Source organism: Jaculus jaculus, chromosome 2, assembly GCF_020740685.1.
Source record: "Jaculus jaculus isolate mJacJac1 chromosome 2, mJacJac1.mat.Y.cur, whole genome shotgun sequence".
In the NCBI taxonomy this organism is placed as follows: domain Eukaryota; kingdom Metazoa; phylum Chordata; class Mammalia; order Rodentia; family Dipodidae; genus Jaculus; species Jaculus jaculus.
Window position 1 is genome coordinate 214,541,804 of NC_059103.1, and position 19,648 is coordinate 214,561,451.

At 48.5% G+C, this 19,648-nt stretch overlaps 1 protein-coding gene and 1 pseudogene across 2 annotated transcripts in view; one reads left to right on the top strand and one right to left on the bottom strand.

Annotated features, from left to right (window-relative positions):
- Zc3h3 (zinc finger CCCH-type containing 3) overlaps positions 1-19,648 on the top strand; it is a 138,317-nt gene that overhangs the window by 85,471 nt on the left and 33,198 nt on the right. For both annotated transcript variants that reach the window (XM_004656380.3, XM_045144090.1), the window contains exons 5-9: positions 1,178-1,362; positions 6,836-6,878; positions 6,952-7,110; positions 7,204-7,273; positions 9,267-9,398. In XM_004656380.3, the coding sequence (XP_004656437.1) occupies positions 1,178-1,362; positions 6,836-6,878; positions 6,952-7,110; positions 7,204-7,273; positions 9,267-9,398 (589 nt within the window). The remainder of the gene's footprint in view (positions 1-1,177; positions 1,363-6,835; positions 6,879-6,951; positions 7,111-7,203; positions 7,274-9,266; positions 9,399-19,648) is intronic.
- On the bottom strand, positions 12,490-12,604 carry LOC123459140 (annotated as a pseudogene).

Genomic DNA, 19,648 nt, shown 5'->3' on the forward strand with positions numbered 1-19,648 from the left:
GCAGTAGGGTGCCTCTGGGGTCCAAGGCCCACCACCTAGCCCAGATCTGCTCTCTAGGCCTTTTGAGCAACCTTTCCCTCTGACAGCTACCCAGTGGGGTCTGTGAGCTGCCACTCCTAGTGAAGGGCTGGAGCAGTAGATGAAGAGAGAGACACTCTCTTCATGACCTCATGGTACCCATTGTCTTGGGGCAAAATCTGGAGGAGATGACATCAGCTGTGGCAGGAATCTAAGAGGAAGCAAGGCCTTGCACTCTAGTATAGAACCCAAGCAGTTGCCTCCTTTGTGCCCCAGGGAATGTCCCCAGCAATGCACTGCCAGTAGGCAGCTAGGGACTATGTCCAAAGGCAAGTGTGTGTGTTGAAGGCCAACCCCACCTGTGGCCCTTCAGTGGCTCATGTGTTCCTAGCCAGGCAGCGCCACCTTCTGGGGATCCTGTCAATAGCCACCCCCACCCCCACCCCCGTTGACTGCTGTAGAAGCACCCTGCGAGAAGCATAGAATTACCCTGTGAGGAGTGTAGAAGGACCCTGTGAGGCATCTAGAAGTACCCTGCGAGGAGTGAAGAAGTTCCCACGAGACGCATGGAAGTACCTTGTGAGGAGTGTAGAAGTACCCTGCGAGGAGTGAAGAAGCACCCTGTGAGGCAAATGGAAGTACCCTGCGAATGAGTGAAGAAGCACCCTGTGAGGAGTATAGAAGCACCCTGTGAGGAGTGTAGAAGTACCCGTGAGGAGTGTAGAAGTACCCGTGAGGAGTGTAGAAGTACCCGTGAGGAGTGTAGAAGCACCCCATGAGGAGTGTAGAAGCGCCCCGTGAGGAGTGTAGAAGAGCCCCGTGAGGAGTGTAGAAGCGCCCGTGAGGAGTGTAGAAGCGCCCCGTGAGGAGTGTAGAAGCGCCCCGTGAGGAGTGTAGAAGCACCCGTGAGGAGTGTAGAAGCGCCCCGTGAGGAGTGTAGAAGCCGCCCGTGAGGAGTGTAGAAGCCTCCCGTGAGGAGTGTAGAAGCACCCGTGAGGAGTGTAGAAGCGCCCCGTGAGGAGTGTAGAAACGCCCTGTGAGGAGCAGGGCCAAAGTTTGCCCCAGCTGTGGTGCACCCCAGGGAGCAAGGCTTCAGTCTGGGACCCAAGCTGCAGCCTTTCCCAGGCCATATCTAATGGGTAGTTTGCTGTCTCTGCAGGTCCCTGGCACTCAACCGCCTGCGCCCAGCTATCACTAGTGGTGGGAAAGTCCTACCTAGCTCCCCTCGATGGCGGAGCAAAGGCTACCGCTGCATAGGAGGGGTTCTCTACAAGGTGTCTGCTAACAAGCTTTCCAAGACCTCCAGCCGGCCCAGTGACAGCAGCAGGGTCCTCCTCCGCCCAGGTGAGGTGGCATACTAGAGTGGGTGTGGTGGCCACAGAAGGCCAGTGTGTCTCAGCTTCTCTGGGTCTTGGTTATACCTCCCGATCCACCCAGGTGTGGGTACAGCCACGTGAAGGGGCCACGGTCAGGAACCCATCCAGATGAGTGCTCCACAGAGGACCGTGTCCCAACTGGGAATTGACTTCACTGTTGGATATGCACAAAGCTTTGATCATTGTCCCTTATGAGACCAAAGGGGCAGCCAGAGCAAGGCAGGTGCTTGGAGGCCCTGCAACCCTGATGTCCCCTGGGAAGCCTCAGTGGCGCCTGCCTCTTGCTTGGCTGAGCAGCCCCTGATTTTCCACGGGGGACTCTGCATGAGTGCTTGTGTTTTGCTCTTGGACAAAGGATGAGCCAGGTATGGTAAACATGCCCGGGCGAGCAAACACCTGGGGCCATGGCGCCCCTAATCGCATTGGTGATGCCTCGCCAACCGAATCTGAAGGCAGGCGCTGCTGCCCCTGCGAGCCCCCCGCAGCCTGGGGAACAGGCTGAGGAGAGAGAAATGCTTTGGCTGTGCTTATTGTACAAATTAACTAGAAAAGTATTTTGGTTTCAGTTTAATTTTACTCTCTTCCTTGCCCATTAAAAAAGAAAGAGAAAGAAAGAAAGAAAGAAAGAAAGAAAGAGAGAGAGAGAGAGAGAAAAAGAAAAGAAAGACTGTGGGTTACTGTGGGATTTCAGAAGACTAGCTGTGTCCAACAGTCTACTTACCTACTCACTAGAGGGGCTAGGGAAAGAAGAGGTCAACCCAGCGGAGGTGGTACCCATAGCAGGGCTTTGGGGTCACACAGATGCAGGGAGAGTCCAGCTGCTGTTTTGTGCATCTGTTGGGCTGTGCTCCAGATGGGCTCAGAACCCATCTTTGGCCCAGGGCCCTTCAGCTATTGTTCTCTAGGCAGGACACACTGGGAACATGGCCCCTACGAGTTGCTCCTGGAACCTGGGCTCTTACCCTGACTGCCATACCTTCGTTTTTCCATATGTATCACTTGTAATCTTCATATGCCTATGTCCTTCCTCTAAGTACTCAGTAACCAGCCCACTAAGCATCAAGGCTTAGGAGAGGAATACACCTTGGGTTGGAAGACAGGCTGTGTCATCACACTATAATGACCACCATCTAGTCATTGCCACATGGTCACATGCTTATGCAGCCACAACCAATCATCCATCCAACCAACCATCCAGTTGCCAAACTTAGTGTCTCCTATAGGCTCATCCAAGGTCCCACCCTTAGACCCCATCACTGGGTCCAGGTACCCATGGTAGGGCTGTAACTGCCACCTGGGCTGCTTGTATCCTCTTGTGTCTGGGAGGGTGGCACCTAGAAATTCAAATCCTGGTGGGCTGGTGGCAGCTTTGGTTTTGTCTCTTAGTCAGGTGCCCTCCATTGAAATGGCAGATCTAAGCTCCAAGGAGGGTCAGGCTGCTGCCCTGAGGCTGGCAAAACTCAGAGTGAAGATGGGGGGTTGGGGCTGTTGCTCCTCACTGGGAATCTGTCTGCTCCTACACCTGGAGGCCAAGTGCTGAGCTCTCCATCTGCCATACAAGAGAACTTCCTACATCACCCTGTGTTGTGGACAGGGTGCTCGCATGACCTGTGGCATGGCCTCTGTATCACCTTTGTTTTGTCCTAGAGCCAGCTGAGGGAGTCCCTGCCCCTAAATCCCTCAGGTGTATCACATCCATGCCCTAACAGTCACCCAGAGTGTGCCTGTGTTCAGCCAGCTATACAAGGGTGAGAGTAGGACTGGGGACCCTGGGGCTTCCTTGCCACTGGAGGGCCCCAGCTTGTTGCCAAACAGAGCTGTGGCTGCCCATATCCTGCCCACCAGCCTTGGTAATCACTGTAGAGTGATCCTAGGGCTTAGTCCTGCCCTCCTTAAGGAGGCTTGGGGCAGAGAGACAGCACTCACACCTTCGCTTCTGAGGGCCAGGGCAGTGGTAGCTGAGCTGGATGGCACCACCTGCCTGAGCCCATATTGACCCTGCCCATGCTTTGTGAGAGAGGTGGATTGTTCCCAGCTGTGTGCTGCCACTTACACTAGCCAAAATTACAGAACTTTCCTCCCTGGTGTCAGCAAAACTTTGACTTCAACAAGAAAGCATAACCGGGCTGGAGAGATGGCTTAGCGGTTAAGCGCTTGCCTGTGAAGCCTAAGGACCCCGGTTCGAGGCTCGGTTCCCCAGGTCCCATGTTAGCCAGATGCACAAGGGGGCACATGCGTCTGGAGTTCGTTTAAAACAAAAAAGAAGAATAAAAAAAATAAAAAATAAAAAGAAAGCATAACCTCTGTGGAGGGATGGTGTTCTGCCTCCTCTTCAAGCTGCCCCTTCAGGCCCTCTGGGGTAGAGTCAGCATAAGCCCTGGATTACCTGGGTCCCTGAAGTTAAGTCCAACACTCCCAAAGCCATCTGCAAACCTACCCTATACTTTGGCCTTGGACTTGTGTCCTCAGGTGGCTGGACTATGCTATCCCTGTAGTGGGGCATAAGTGTAGTCTGAGGCACCGGGGCTGACTGTGGCTTGTTCTGGGCCTCCAGGGTCCGCAGGCCAGTGAGGAGCAGGTGTGGGTTGTAATCTCCTGCTGCTAGCCAGCCACCCACATGTTCTTGGGCAAATGGTGTCTATGGTCCTTGCCTGCCCCTCCCAGAGTGCCGTCAGATCACATAGAAGGGCATATGAGGAGGTCCTGTCTGTTGCACTATCAGAGCCAGAGCCACCAGGTCACAGGGATCCCATACCTTGCTGCTTCTTCCTGGAGTTCCTTTTGCTGTTTTGCTTTTCTTCCCAAGGGTGAACCTCAGGTGTCTTTGACAGATATGCCTGGGCCTGGTGCCTTCCAGCTGAGCAGACCAAGGTTTAAGGAAATCCCTCCCAGGAACCCATGGCCAGCTCTGTGGTGGTGTTGAGGATAGACACTGAAGTCCAACCCCTTGGAGAGGCTATGGGCAGGTGACAGGGAACAGACATGGCAACAAGCAGGTGGGGCTGGAGGGAGCCAGTGGCTATTCTGGGAGGTGACAGTGCTCGAGGACAGCAGCAGAGGCCGCACCCTGTGCTCCCAGGTTGGGACCACACAGTCGAGCTTTTTGCACTTCCACTTGCCTTTCGTCAAGTCAGCTACTTGATATGCAGTTTTAACACTGCAAAGCATTTGGAAAGGTGCCTCCCATTCTTGTCAAAACTCCCACCGTGAGCCTGCAGTGGTGTCTTTAAAAGCAGAACATGAGGAATGAGAAGAAAGCTGCTCCCTCCTCCCCAGTACTGACAAATGGCACGTGATGCCTCCATGTCCCTGGCCAGGAACAGATGGCACCAGTGTCACCAGCAACTTGGGAGAGAGCCCAGGAACCAGTGCTCATTGACAGACTATATCACATTGCACGTCACTTGCCATGAAGGTTGGCAGGTGTGAGTATGTGCCTGTGCCACCTGGACAGGACTCCACTGCCACCATATGGACAGGTTCCTCGGCTGGGAATAGAGGCCACCCTGGGCAAATCCTTCCTTCCTTATACCCTGAGACCTTCGTTGCTTTTCCTCTTCTCTTGCTGCTTCCACCTCATGCCTTGCATCCCTCAATGTCCTCAGCTCCTTATCGCCACTCTTGAGACACCATTCCCAACATGCAGCCATGCAACAGAGCCCCTGCCTTGCACTGGTGTTGCACCACTCAGTCCTGGAGATTGTTTTCTTAAGCTTGAGAGCACTGAAGTTATGGGCCAACTAATGGCCAGAGGCCCATAGAGCTCCAACCAGGGTAGTACCCAGCTTGCTTAATGGATACCCCAGGTACTCCCCAGTAGCAAGCAGGCTCCATGCGCCTAAGGTGCCAGGATATAGCACACTACCCACCCCTGTATGGAGAGGGCATTCTTGAAGAATTTTTGGTGCCAAGTCATTACTAGATGCCAAGGGAAGAGATCTGAAGTTCCAACCAGTGGGACCCAAAGGACTGTGCTGAGGCCTGAGAGAGGAATGGGGAGGGCTGCCCTGGATTAGAGGCTGGTCTCTGATGAAGGAACAGGGATTGGCTGTGTGGGCTCAGACACTTTAGAACATACCTTTTTAAAACCGGGATGACTTTGTCATCGCCTCAGGTCCTCAGAATTTCTGAGTGATGTCACTTGTACCTCTTAGTGCCGTATTCATTTCAGCAGCTGCCCTGTAGGAAATCGGATCTTGTCTGGGAAGGGTCATGTGCGTATTTGAGGAACCTGGGGAAGCCGTCCTGTGCAGGCCCTACCCTGCTTGCTCTGTGACCCTGGGGCTGGCCTGTGCCTTTAAAAGGCAGGCAGGCAGGCTGTGTGGTTAACCAGGGCCATTCCCAAATGGGCTCCTTGGCTCTCTCAGAGTCCTCAATCCTTTCCCACTGTCCTCATGTTGCATCAGTCACCTCAGAAAGTAAGTCTTGGTGTTTGGGGTTTAAAGACTGTGATAAGGAAAATTTCAAATTTTAAGAAATGAGTTTTAGTTGAAGCCTGGAGGCCAGTCACTTTTTGTCTACAAGACACCATGCAGAGCCATAGCTCCATTTCTAGCTTTGCCACCACACACCTGTTTATGGTATTTGTTTATTGATTTTATTACTATTCTTTTTTAGTTTTTTTTTTATTTCAAATTGTTTATTTATTTGCAAGCAGAGAGAGAAGACAGACAGACAGAGAGAATGGGCATGCCAGGGCCTCTAGCCACTTCAAACGAACTCCAGATGCATGTGCCCCTTTTGCATCTGGCTTACATGGGTTCTGGGGAATCAAACCTGGGTCCTTTGGTTTTGCAGGCAAGCACCTTAACTGCTAAGCCATTTCTCCAGCCCTTATTATTTTTTAACAAACCTTTAGAAGTCTAAAAGTCATTTTTCCTTCTGTACAGCCAGGTCTGTATTGTCTACTCTGTTATAAGTAGCCCTGTTAGGGCCCCTTCAGGCTCTGCTGAGAGAGATGCCACTACTCTTTGCCATTTTCACAGCAGCTTCTCAGGTAGCCAGGCTAGAGCCTAGAGAGGGGTCCATGGTCTAGTCACTGTCTAGTCCGTATACTTCCCTATGAGCTCTCTGGGCACCAAGACGGAACAAGAAGCCAGGTGGTCCAGGTAGCACCAGGTTGATCTTGGGCAGTGTGACTGGAGGCATCAGAGGCTAGCAGGCCATTTCAGTCCTCATGGCAGGCCACCTGGCATGCTGGCTCTTATGGCACCCATCTTCAATCCAAGCCAGTGCTCCTCCACTCTTGAGGCTGCGTCCCTAGAAAGGTGGGGGTGCTAAAGGAGACATTTGTGCATGAGCTGAGTGCTGGGGAACACAGTGGTGCTTTGGCCAGGTGGAATGGTGGGAAGAAGATGTAAGAGCAAGCAGGTAGAGAGGAGGGTGATCAAGGGTTGTGGCCGGGCTGTGGCCTCATGTGACCTGTCCTTTGTCCCTTGCAGGACGACTGGACCCTGCTAGCAGCTGCAGTCGTTCCTTGGCTAGGTGAGTCCCTTGGGTTGGGCAGGTAGGAACCCCCCACTCACCTGCCAGCTCACAAAGCTCTCCCTGTGCACAGCCGGGCCATCCAGCGCAGCCTGGCCATAATCCGGCAGGCAAGGCAGAAGAAGGAGAAGAAGCGAGAGTACTGTATGTACTATAATCGCTTTGGCAGGTGTGACCGTGGCGAGCATTGCCCCTATATCCATGACCCTGAGAAGGTGGCTGTGTGTACCAGGTACCCTGAGCAGTCTCAGTGCCAATCTGGGCCGGGGGTTGGGCCGGGCCTTGGCCACTAGCCTTCTCTAAACCCTCCTGTCCCATGCCATAGATTTGTCCGGGGCACGTGCAAGAAGACAGATGGGACTTGCCCCTTCTCCCACCACGTGTCCAAGGAGAAGGTGAGTGTTGTGTGGACAGAGGCCTTCTCTCCTGGAAGCTCTGGAGGTCTGCCAGACTCTGGATGGTGCTGTGTGGTTTTCTTGGGCTTGAGATGATGACATGCTTTCCAGTGTCCATGAGCCCAGGTGTCCCAGCAGCCTCTCTCACCTCTGCTGAAAGCAGTACCTACTTGGAGTCACCATTGCGCCATCCAGGCTCCTTCCCATCTCACCACATGCACAAGGGATCATGGTCCCATGGGTGTTTCTGCGGTCTAGGGCCAAGGCCTTTGCTGGCTACTGCTTTAGTGGAGTGGCAGTTGGGAGGAGAGCTATGGCAAAGTAACCAAGACCACGATGGCCCAGTAGTGTCCCTTCCTGGAAGGGATGAGAGCACTGTAATCAGGGGCCAGTGCTTTCCAGAGACCAGGCAGCCTCACCCCATGCCTGCCCATTGCCCTTGAGAAGATAGCCTGGCCATGGGTACTGGGAGGCGGGTGGGTGAGGCCTACTGCTGCTCCGACAGCTTTTCCCCTTGAGGAGCTTGGAGAGAATCAGCATTTTTCTCCCTAATCGAGCTTCGAAACTCTGTCGTGAGCAATTTGGAAATTCACGTCGAGTTTCGGGTTCATTAAGCGCCAGTTCCAAAGCCAGCATGCACTCCAAGCTGTCTGATGTGTGGGCCGCTCCAGCACCCTGAATTAATGTTATTGTTATTTGTGTGGATGTGGCGGGGTGCAAACAAGGTTAATTGAAATGAGAATGCAGTTTCCTCTTGGTAACGGCCGTGGTCTGACAGCCAGGAGGAGCTCCGTTTGGTGCAAGAGTTGGCTTTATTATCCCTTTTTATTAGAGCTAATTTGGGCTCTATATCAAAAACCACATTAAGGGAATTGTCTATAGCCGCACCACAGCCAGCCCAAACAGGGCCCCAGCCCCTCTCCCCTCTGCGGCCGCAGTTAAAAGACAATTAAAAATAAACTCTTGCTCAGTAAATCACCCTTTGTTTCTCTGATTTTTCCCTCCTTCCCTCTCAGCTCCAGAGCTGCTGCCCTAGCCTCTTCTTCCTTGGCTTCAGATTGGTGCCCACCTTCCCCCTCTTCCACTTCACTCCAGAAAAGGGACTTTTTAAAGCCCTGAGTTCCCTAGGGCTGGAAAGGGTGCCTCAGACCCACTGCTGCCCCAGGCGCTGAAAACGCTCAGCAGGCCAGGCAGTGCTCTAGGTCTGGGGAGAGGGACTTGCTAGGCCAGAATAGTGACACTGCCTATTCCCCCAGACAGTCTATGGCCCACAGGAGGGGAATGAGCCCAGTTACCTAGTAAATTTGGAGGTCATGGCCCCAACCCAGCTCCTCCTTTTTAGGTTTTGCCTGTCTAGGTTTTCTTTCTTCACCTCCCAGTCCAGACAGTGGTAACAGGTAGAAGCTGCAGCCAGAGGTCACTGAGGCTGACTATACCTCTGTCCTAAGGAAAGAACAGGCTGCATCTGGACAGTGGGATGAGGAACCTGCCCAAGCCTGTCTGCCTACAGCCGCCAGGGTGGGTCCAAGCTGCCTGCTGTGGGACTCCTCCTACTGAGGCCAGGCCTTTGGTGGCACCATGCAGTCAGTGCCACACCTAGCCTACCTGGAATCCAGTCCAAGGCTCTCTCACCTCGACAGTGGACCCCTGGCCACTGGGCCCCCAGGATAGCACACCTGGGCCAAGCCACTGCTGCAGGCCATTCAGTTCCATGTCCTCATCTAGGTTGAGTTGGGGCAGATCTATGTGCTAGTCACCTTGGAGAGCAGGGGTCTGACATGAACAGGTGCCACTTGTTTCCTACTGGCTGACCTTGAGCATCCTTTCTCCTTTGGGGGAGCAGGGTGAGAGTCTCTAGGCAGAGTCTGGGTGGCTGACACTTGGCTGTAGGACCTTGGCAGGGGTCTTTAAGACATAATGGTCCTTCTTAGAAAGTGGGTATGGCTGCCAATGTGCAATCCCTCAAACTCTTACAACCCTTCCCCTTCCCTAGATGCCCGTGTGCTCATATTTTCTAAAGGGGATCTGCAGCAACAGCGACTGCCCCTACAGCCATGTGTACGTGTCTCGCAAGGCTGAAGTCTGCAGTGACTTCCTCAAAGGCTACTGCCCACTGGGTGCAAAGGTAAGGGGGGTCCAGACAGGTATGGGACATACCTTGAAACATTTCCAGGCATTTCCTGTGTCAGCTCCTGTGCCTCTTTCACAGTCTGGAGGTGGTCACTGTCATTCTGTATACCTCAAAGGTAACTCAGAGGTCCAGTGCCTTGCTCAGAGTCACACAGGGCCAGGGCAGTGTCCAGGTCCTGCCCCAGGAGCAAGAGGTGTTTATAGTGGGGCCTACCTGTCGAACAGAAAGAGGGGCAGTGGCTGGGACAGTGAATCCCCAGGGAAATGGCTGTGGGCTAAGGATAGCAGTGGGTTGAAGGCGATGTCAGAGGTTGCTGTTCAGCAGGGCTGTGGTGGTGTGTGGCTGCAGACTTGGGCAATAGGGATGTACACTCCACTCTGCCTTACTCCCGTGGAGGGACCCCTGACATGGCTGGGTTGAGCTGGGGCTGGGAGTCCACCGGAGGTACCCAGTACCAGATGGTGGGGGGTTAGGAACTGGAGATAGAAGGCCCCCGCCATATCTTTGGGGTACTGAATACTTCCTCCTCCCAGACAATTCAGTCCCACCTGTTGGGTTTTGTGGAAAACTCCTCACAGCTGAGCCAGCACAGCCTTCCCCACTGCATGGGCGTAAGAGAGCCCTAGGGGCCTGGCTCAGTGGGACCATCCAGCCTCCCACACCTGAGCTCCTCACCCTGGGGCTCTTTAGCTTTTGGTACCCTGAGGTCATGACAAGCCACCCAGGGCCTACAGAGACAGGAAAGAGGACTCCCAGTGAAGTCAAGGTCATCAGGCAGTGGAGCCTGTGCCAGTGCAGGGCCAGCCCCTCTCCCAAAAACTCCTAATGCCCTGGTGGCAGGCCCAGCCCTTCCTCACTGCCTTTACCCTCTAGGGTCACACATATGTACAGTATGTGTCCTTACTGTCCTTGAGCATACCCCCTGTGTAGGTAGCCAGGCTCTTTTTATCCTGTCCACCTATCAAGATGGCCCAAGACTCCCTTCAGGGAGGGCACAGCCCAGAGCAGTGGCTACCTGGAACCAGCCCCTGTTTCTACTGCTGTTGGCAACATGGGCCTGACTGGAACAGGCGGGTCACCTTGAAGAGCATGGGCCCTGGCAGGAAAGCCCTTCTGGAGAGGCGGAGCCTGGAGGGGCCAGCTCTAGGCGCTGGCCCAGGTGGAGGGCAAAACCACATGGAGGCCACAGATGATTGTTATAAAATATTCCAATTTAAATGAAAATATCGGAGTGATAGTTAAGTCCTGCTTCTATTAGTGGAAGTGCTTACTGTGTCCCTTTCTGCGTGTCAGCACCGCGTCCCTGCCACATGATGGATAGCAGCTTGTAATTATATATGGGGAAAGCGCTGAGCAGGCCGATCCAGTGAGAGGGGAGGAAACAGCCTGGGCCTGTGAGGGTTAATTTTATTCTCTAAATAATATAAAAAGTGCTGAGTTGTCACCTTGTGCCTGAAGTAGAAGTCCTCGAATGGGCCCCGGAGAGTTTCTAATATTTCACTGGATTGAGGGAAACTGTTAACCTGCTGCATAAAACCGTGGCTTGTTAAACAGGCGCATTCCCTCTGCTTCTGAATAATTTAGGCTGAGAGGGAATCTCTGTTCCTTCTTTCTGGGGGCCACAGGGCCCCTTCCGCTTGAGGGCAGCCTCTGCCAGAGATGACAGGCCTGCCTAGGTCAGCTGTCCCTGCCCAGATCTCCCCAAATCAAGACAGATTGGCTGCAGGCCTCTCATCCTGGGGTGTGAGGTGTCCCTGCAGCCAGACCAGTGAGGGGCAAGGCACCAACCTGAGGCTCACTTCGATCACTTGCTGGATATGCTGTTGGCCAAGTTTCCCCACGTGTCTGTGTATTCTGAGTACAGGTCCCCCAGGGCACAGAGCTGCGGACTCCTCTCTGTGTCTCCATGCATGCTTGCAGTGTGTGCCTGTGTTGAGGGCGCACTTTGGTGCACATTTGGGGTTATGCGGGGTGCTGGGTGTGTGGGAGGGGGGCTGTAAGTGTGTGCTGTATGAGTGCGTAGTTCTGCCCAGCTTCCTCTCTGTTGAACCTGCTGCACAGTCCCTGCTCCCCATCCATGCCTACTGCTCTGCCATCCGCTGTGTGTGACCAGCCCTCAGCCAAGTGCTGCTCTGTTCTGTATCTTGAGCCCTCTGTGGAACACATTCCCTTTCTGGCAGGGCTCTCAGTCAGCTCAGTGGACGTCTTGTTTTGGTGGCACAGCATTTCCTTTTCCCTATGGTCTGTGTGCTCTGCATCTCGTGAGGGTCTGTCCTCACCCATGGTCACAAAGCTAACCCACCAAAGGTACTGTGGGTGAGGGTTAGACCAAAGCTACCCTGCCTCGCCACCTGTAGCTGTGACTTTGCACAGGTCACACTCCCTGTAGTGATGTTTCCTCTGCTAGGGGCAATGATACTGCCGCCCACCTGGGGCTTTGAGGATGGGAAGGGCCTTGTGATAACTCACAGCCTCCTGTGCAGGTCTCCCACACTTACGGTTGCTTCTATTGATCTGCTTGTTGTGTGATACCCTCAGTGTGTCTTTTTTTCTTTTGGAAATATTTATTTGTGAGCAGAGAGGAGGCAGGAAGGAGAGAGAATGGGCCTATCAGGGCTTCGTGCCACTACAAATGGACTCCAAGCTCATGGGCCACTTTGTGCATCTGGCTTTACATGAGTACTGGGGAATCAAATCTGGGCTGGCAGGATTTGCAAACAAGCGCCTTTAACCACTGAGCCATCTCACAAGCCCCCTCAACGTGTCTCTCCTCTGAGTGACTTTCTGACCTGTCCTCATCTGTTCCTGCTGACTGTGGTGGCCTCTAGAGGATATAACAGCTTCATTAAGATATAACTCACATGCGTGTGACCCGTTCCTTCAAGTACTTTACAGACTTTTGGTTAAAGGCACCTGGTTGTAAAGGTTCTTGGCCTGGGTTCATTTCCCCATCACCCAAGTAAAACCAGCTGCAAAACTGGCACATACATCAATTTCATTTGCAGTGGTAAGAGACCCTAGTACACCCCCCCCCACATATGCAAATAAATAAGTTTTTATTTTATTTATCTTTAAAATACAATGTATTTTTCTGCTCAGCCATTTCAGATACAGGGAAGATACTGAAAACATTCCCTGTTCAGATCATGGCCCCTTTAATCTATTCCACAAGCATATAAATAATTTTTATAAACAGAGTAAGCCAACATGCCCAGCTATGAAATTTCCTCCCTCCCTCCCTTCCTCCCTCCCTCCCTCCCTCTTTCTCCTTTTTTTTTTCTTTCTTTTTCTCGTTTTCAGTTTTTGAGGTAGGGTCTCACTCTAGCCCAGGCTGACCTGGAATTTACTATGTAATCTCAGGCTGGCTTCAAACTCACAGTGATCCTTCTACCTCTGCCTCCCAAGTGCTGGGAATAAATGTGCCACCACACTCTGGCCCTTAAAAAAAATTTTTTTTTTCATTTATGTATTTGATAATGAGACAGAAGAAGAGAGTATCACTGAGCCAGGGCCTTTTGCCACTGCAAATGAACTTGAGATAAATATATTGCTTTGGGGAATTGAACCCCTACTGGCAGGCTTTACCAGCAAGTGCTTTTAATACTGAGCCATCTCTCCAGCACAATAAATAAAAATTTAAAATACTGTTAGCATGGACAAAATGAATAATAGGGGCTGGAAAGATGGTTCAGTGGTTAAGGCACTTGTTGGCAAAGCCTGATGGCCCAAGTTCGATTCCCTAGTACTCACTTAAAGCCAGATGTACACAGTGGTACATGTGTCTGGAGTTCATTTACAGTGGCCAGAGGTCCTGGAGTGCCCTTTTTTTTTTATTTGAGAAAGAGAGAGAGAGAGAGAGAAAATGGGTGCACCGGGGCCTCTAGCCACTGCAAACGAACTCCAGATGCGTGCATCCCCTTGTGCATCTGGCTTACATGGGTCCTGGGGAATCGAACCAAGGTCCTTTGGCTTTGCAGGCATGTGCCTTAACTGCTAAGCCATCTCTCAAATACAAAGTACCCATTCTTATTCTGTCTCTTTCCCTTTGCAAATAAATAAAACAATTTTTAAATGAATAAAAATATGTAAATTGAGGCCTGGAAAGATGGCTTAGAGGTTAAGGTACTTGCCTGCAAAGCCAAAGGACCCAGGTTTGATTCTCCAGGACCCATGTAAGTCTGATGCACAAAATGGTGCATATGTGTGGAGTTCATTTGCAGTAGCTAGAGGCCCTGGTGCACCCATTCTTTCTTTATCTGCCTGTCTTCTCTCACTCTCAGATGTGTATGTGTGTGTGCGTGTGTATGTGTGTGTGTGTGTGTGTGTGTGTGTGTATGAAAAAAGGGCAGAATGAAATGAAAAAGAAAATTGTAGTACAGCACTGAACAGGTAGCTCAGTGTTAGAGTGCAGCTAGTATATGCAAGGCCCTAGGCTTGAATCTCAGAACTGTGTGATACATATAAGGTCAGCCTGCTCTAAATAGAGAGACACCATCTCAAAAATAAGTTAATAGAGCTGGGTGTGGTGGTGCACACCTTTAATCCCAGCACTTGGGAGGCGGAGGTAGAAGTATCACTGAGAGTTTGAGGCCACCCTGAGACTACATAGTGAATTCCAGATCAGCCTAGGCTAGAGTGAGACCCTACCTCGAAAAACCAAAAAGAAAGAAAAAAAAAAGTTAATAAGTAGAGTGAGGAAATGGCTCAGTGGATAAAGCACTTGCTATGTAAGTGTAAGGACCTCAGTATAGATTCTCAAAACCCATGTAAATCTAGATGAAATAGCACTACCATATATTATCCCAGTGCACCAACAGTGATAATGGGAGGCAGAGAGGAGACTCCTGGAATCTTGTGGGCCACCTCATCTGGCAAACCGAATAGTGAGGAATGAGAGACTGCCTTAAATAAGGTGGAAGGCAAGGACAGACACCCAGAGTTGTCCTTTAATCACCACATGCCCCCCACACGAATAAATGCATATATTTATATTATTGTGCAACCATCTTTATTCTTATATACTTGCAAAATCCTTTTCAACACCACAAAACAGAAGTACTGTAAATACATGAAGCAGTAACTCTCCATCCCATTCACCCTCTGGCAGCCTTTTCTAGGCATTTCACATGAGAGAATCAGACAGTATTTGTCCTTTTGTGCATGGCTTCTTGCTTGTATTTCTCAGCATGTTTCCAGGTCCATGTTATAGTTTGTATAAAAACTTTGTTCTTTGTGGATGAATAGTATATCATGTGTTCTCACATTGTGTTCATCCATGCATGTCTGCTCGGGTATATGACTTGTTGCCACCTTTTGGCTACTGTGGATAATGCTCTGATGAACATTGGCATATGAATGTCTGTTTCCACATCCTTTGGTTATATACATGTGAGTGAAATTGCAGGTTCCTGTGTCAATCATCTAGTTATCTTTTTTTCTCAATCTTTAATAACATTTTTCCATGATTATAAAAAATATCCCATGGTAATAACCTCCCTCCCCCCCACTTTCCCCTTTGAAATTCCATCCCTTCCCCATCTCAATCAGTCTCTTTTATTTTGACGTCATGGTCTTTTCCTCCTCTTATGATGGTCTTGTGTAAGTAGTGTCAGGCACTATGAGGTCATGGATATCCAGGCCATTTTATGTCTGCAGGGAGCATGTTGTAAGGAGTCATACCCTTCCTTTGGCTCTTACATTCTTTTTTAAAAATTTTTTTTTTAATTTATTTATTTGAGAGCGACAGACACAGAGAGAAAGACAGATAGAGGGAGAGAGAGAGAATGGACGCGCCAGGGCTTCCAGCCTCTGCAAACGAACTCCAGATGCGTGTGCCCCCTTGTGCATCTGGCTAACGTGGGACCTGGGGAACCAAGCCTCGAACCGGGGTCCTTAGGCTTCACAGGCAAGTGCTGAACCGCTAAGCCATCTCTCCAGCCCGGCTCTTACATTCTTTCTGCCACTTCTTCCACATTAGACCCTGAGCCTTGGATGGTGTGATCTAGATGTTACTCAGTACTCCAGTCACTTCTTTCCAGCACTATGATACCTTCTGAGTCATCCCAAGGTCACTGCCATCTGAAAAGGGAAGATTCTCTACCCAAAGTGAGAGTAGCATTAATATAAGGGTATAAATAATAAGGGAAGTGCTTACTGGGCAGTTAGATAAGCATAGTATATACATTTTTCCAGACACCAGCAGATGTTACATCCCTAGGGCTCATGACTACCCCTGTTTTAAGTTTTCAGTATCAGGGATGTATTCAACCCAAGGAGCGAGCCTCCAGTCCAATTGGAGGGCAGTTGGTTTTCACCATGACAGACGTGCCACTATTGCACCTGTTAGCTCATTTGGGCTGGCTGGCCAATTATAAGGCTTGCAGTGTCCACTGTTGAGTATCTTCACTGGTGATAGCTCTTTCTCCCATTGAACTACATGTAGAATGGCTTCTTCCAGCTTTCTGTCAGCTGGTCTACATGGAGGAGGTTTCAGCTCAGTTCCAGCAGTATTTCTCAGTGGCCTTGCAGCCCAAGTATGTGGAGTCTTCAGCAATAGGGTCTTACCATCTATTCCTGGTGGGAAACCAAGGGCCTCGGCAATGGCCTATAATGTTTTGGGGGCATCAGGGACCTCCCTGGCCAACAACTCACTGGAGGTATCCCATTCCTGGCACTGAAAATTTTCTAATAATGATCTACGGCTCCTGAGTGTTCCATTGTCTGAAACCGGAGGATTCCATATGATCTATATGTACCCTTTTAGCTTTTGATTAGCCCTCCCTCCACCTCTCCTTTACTCAGTCGCTTCCCCTGACCTCACTTTGGGCCTTTCACCCCCTTTAATCTATTCTTCTACTTACATATATACAATACCAATCTAATAAGTACAATCCTCCCTTCCTTTCTCTTTCCTTTATATCTCCTTTTTAACTTACTGGCCTCTGCTACTGAGTTTTTTTCCTTCTCACGCAGAAGCCCAGTCATCTGTAGCTAGGATCCACATATGAGAGAGAACATGTGGCGTTTGGCTTTCTGGGCCTGGGTTACCTCACTTAGTATAATCCTTTCCAGATCTATCCATTTTCCTGCAAATTTCATAGCTTAATTTTTCTTTACTGCTGAGTAGAACTCCATTGTATAAATGTGCCACATCTTCATTATCCACTCATCAGTTGATTCCATTTCCCAGCTATTATGAATTGAGCGGCAATAAACATGGTTGAGCACGTACTTCTAAGGAAATGGGATGAGTCCTTAGGATATATGCCTAGGAGTGCTATAGCTGGGTCATATGACAGATCAATCTTTAGCTGTCTTAGGAACCTCCACACTGATTTCCACAATGGCTGGACCAGATTGCATTCCCACCAACAGTGTAGAAGGGTTCCTTTTTTTCCACATTTCCACCAGCATTTATGATCATTTGTTTTCATTATGGTAGCAAATCTGACAGGAGTGAGATGGAATCTCAATGTAGTTTTATTCTGCATTTCCCTGATGACTAGTGATGTAGAACATTTTTTTTAGATGCTAATATGCCATCCATATTTCTTCTTTTGAGAACTCTCTTTTTAGCTCCATAGCCCATTTTTCAATTGGCTGGATTGATTTCTTCTTATTTAACTTTTTGAGTTCTTTGTATATCCTAGATATTAATCCTCTATCAGATAGAGCTGGCAAAGTTTTTTTCCCATTCTATAGGTTGCCTCTTTGCTTTATTCACAGTGTCCTTTGCAGTATAAAGTATTTGTAATTTCATGAGGTCCCAGTGGTTAATCTGTGGTTTTATTGACTAAGCAATTGGGGTATATTCAAAAAGTCTTTGCCAAGACCAATATGTTAAAGGGTTTTCCATACTTTTTCCTCTAACAATTCAAAGTTTCAGGTCTGATGTTAAGGTCTTTAGTCCATTTGGACTTAATTCTTATGCATGGAGAGAGAGAAAAATCTATTTTCATCCTTGTACAGGTATGTATCATTTTCCCAGCACCATTTTTTGAGAGGCTGTCTTTTCTCCAATGAGTATTTTGGGCGTTTTTATCGAATATCATGTGGCTATAGCTACTTGGGCTTACATCTGGGTCCTCTATTCTGTTCCACTGATCTACAAGTCTGTTTTTGTGCCAGTACCATGCTGTTTTTGTTACTATGGCTCCGTAGTATAGGTTAAAATCAGGTATGGTGATACCACCAGCCTTAATTTTGTTGCTCAGTATTATTTTAGATATTCGAGGCTTTTTGTGATTCCAAATGAATTTTTGGATTGTTTTTTCTATTTCCATGAAGAATGCCTTTGGAATTTTGATAGGGATTGCATTAAATGTGTAGACTGCTTTTGGTAAGATTGCCATTTTCACAATATTGATTCTTCCAATCCAGGAACAGGGGATGTATTTCCTCTTTCTAGTGTCTTCTGCAATTTCTCGCTTGAGTGTTTTAAAGTTCTCATTGTAGAGATTTTTTACTTTCTTGGTTAGGTTTATTCCAAGGTACTTTATTTATTTATTTTTTTTTGATGCAATTGTGAATGGGAGCGATTCTCTTATTTCATCCTCTGTGTGTTTGTTGTTAGCATATATGAAGGCTACTGATTTCTGTGTATTTATTTTGTATCCTGCTACATGGCTGTAGGTTTTTTATCAGCTCTAACAGTTTTCTAGTAGAGTCTTTAGAGTCCTTTATGTATAGAATCATGCCATCTGCAAATAATGATAACTTGATCTCTTCCTTTCCAATTTGTATCCCTTTTATGTGTGTCTCTTGCCTTATTGCTATGGCTAAGACTTCCAGTACAATATTAAATAAAAATGGGGAGAGTGGACACCCTTGTCTTGTTCCTGATTTTAGTGGAATAGCTTCCAGTTTTTCCCCATTTAGTAATATGTTGGCTGTAGGCTTGTCATAAATAGCTTTTATTATATTGAGATATGTTCCTTCTATTCCCAGTCTCTGTAGAACTTTTATCATGAAGGGATGTTGGATTTTGTCAAATGGTTTCTCTACGTCCAATGAGATGATCATGTGATTTTTGTCCTTCAACCCGCTTATATAATGTATTACATTTATAGATTTGCGTATATTGAACCATCCCTGCATCTCTGGGATAAAGCCTACTTGGTCAGGGTGAATGATTTTTTTTGATATACTCTTATGTTTTGTTTGCCAATATTTTGTTGAGAATTTTTGCATCTATGTTCATGAGGGAGATTGGTCTGTAATTTTCATTTTTTGTTCTATCTTTGCCTGGTTTTGGTATCAGGGTGATGCTGGCCTCATAGAAGGAGTTTGGTAGAATTCCTTCTTTTTCTATTTCCTGGAAAAGCTTAAGAAGCAATGGTGTTAGCTCTTCCTTGAAGGTCTGGTAAAATTCAGCAGTGAATCCATCTGGGCCTGGGCTTTTTTTAGTTGGGAGATTATTGATAACTGTTCAGATCTCCATGTTTGTTATAGGTCTGTTAAAGTGATTAATCTCATTTTGATTTAATTTAGGTAGGTCATATAAATCAAGGAAATCATTCATTTCTTTCAGATTTTCATACTTTATGGAGTATATGCTTTTATCGTATGTCCCTATGATTTTTTGAATTTCTCTGGAATCTGTTGTGATGTTATCTTTTTCATCTCTAATTTTATTTATTTGTGTCTCTTCTCTCTTTTGGTCAGATTTGCTAAGGGTTTACCAATCTTGTTTATCCTTTCAAAGAACCAACTCTTTGTTTCATTGATTCTTTGGATTGTTCTTTTTGTTTCTATTTCATTAATTTCTGCCCTAATCTTTATTATTTCTTCTTGCCTACTGATTTTTGGTTTGCCTTGTTCTTCTTTTTCCAAGGTTATAAGGTGAAGCATTAGGTCATTTATTTGTGACCTTTCTAATTTCTTTGCATAAACTGTAAAAAACATTTTCTACTATGATTCAAACTTCCCCTTTAAAAAAAGAAGAGCCACTCAGCAGTAACGTTAACAACTGGGATTCCACAGAAGAGCCCTTAACTTTGTGTACATTCTTATCAGGAGTGAATCCTTTCCCAGTTTCAAGTATCCCCTTCTACTTCTCACTCTGCAATGAGTTATGAAAGGAAAAAAAGAAAAGACCTCGCCACCATTTTTCTTTTTGTGAGCCTAGTGGCCACAGTGCCCTTCCTTCTCCTTCCCCTCTGTACAATCAGAAATAAAAGGCTGGGCAGATGAACATGTTCCCGAGGTTTTCTTTTCTTCTGGTGGGTGCTCAAAGTTCCACTCTC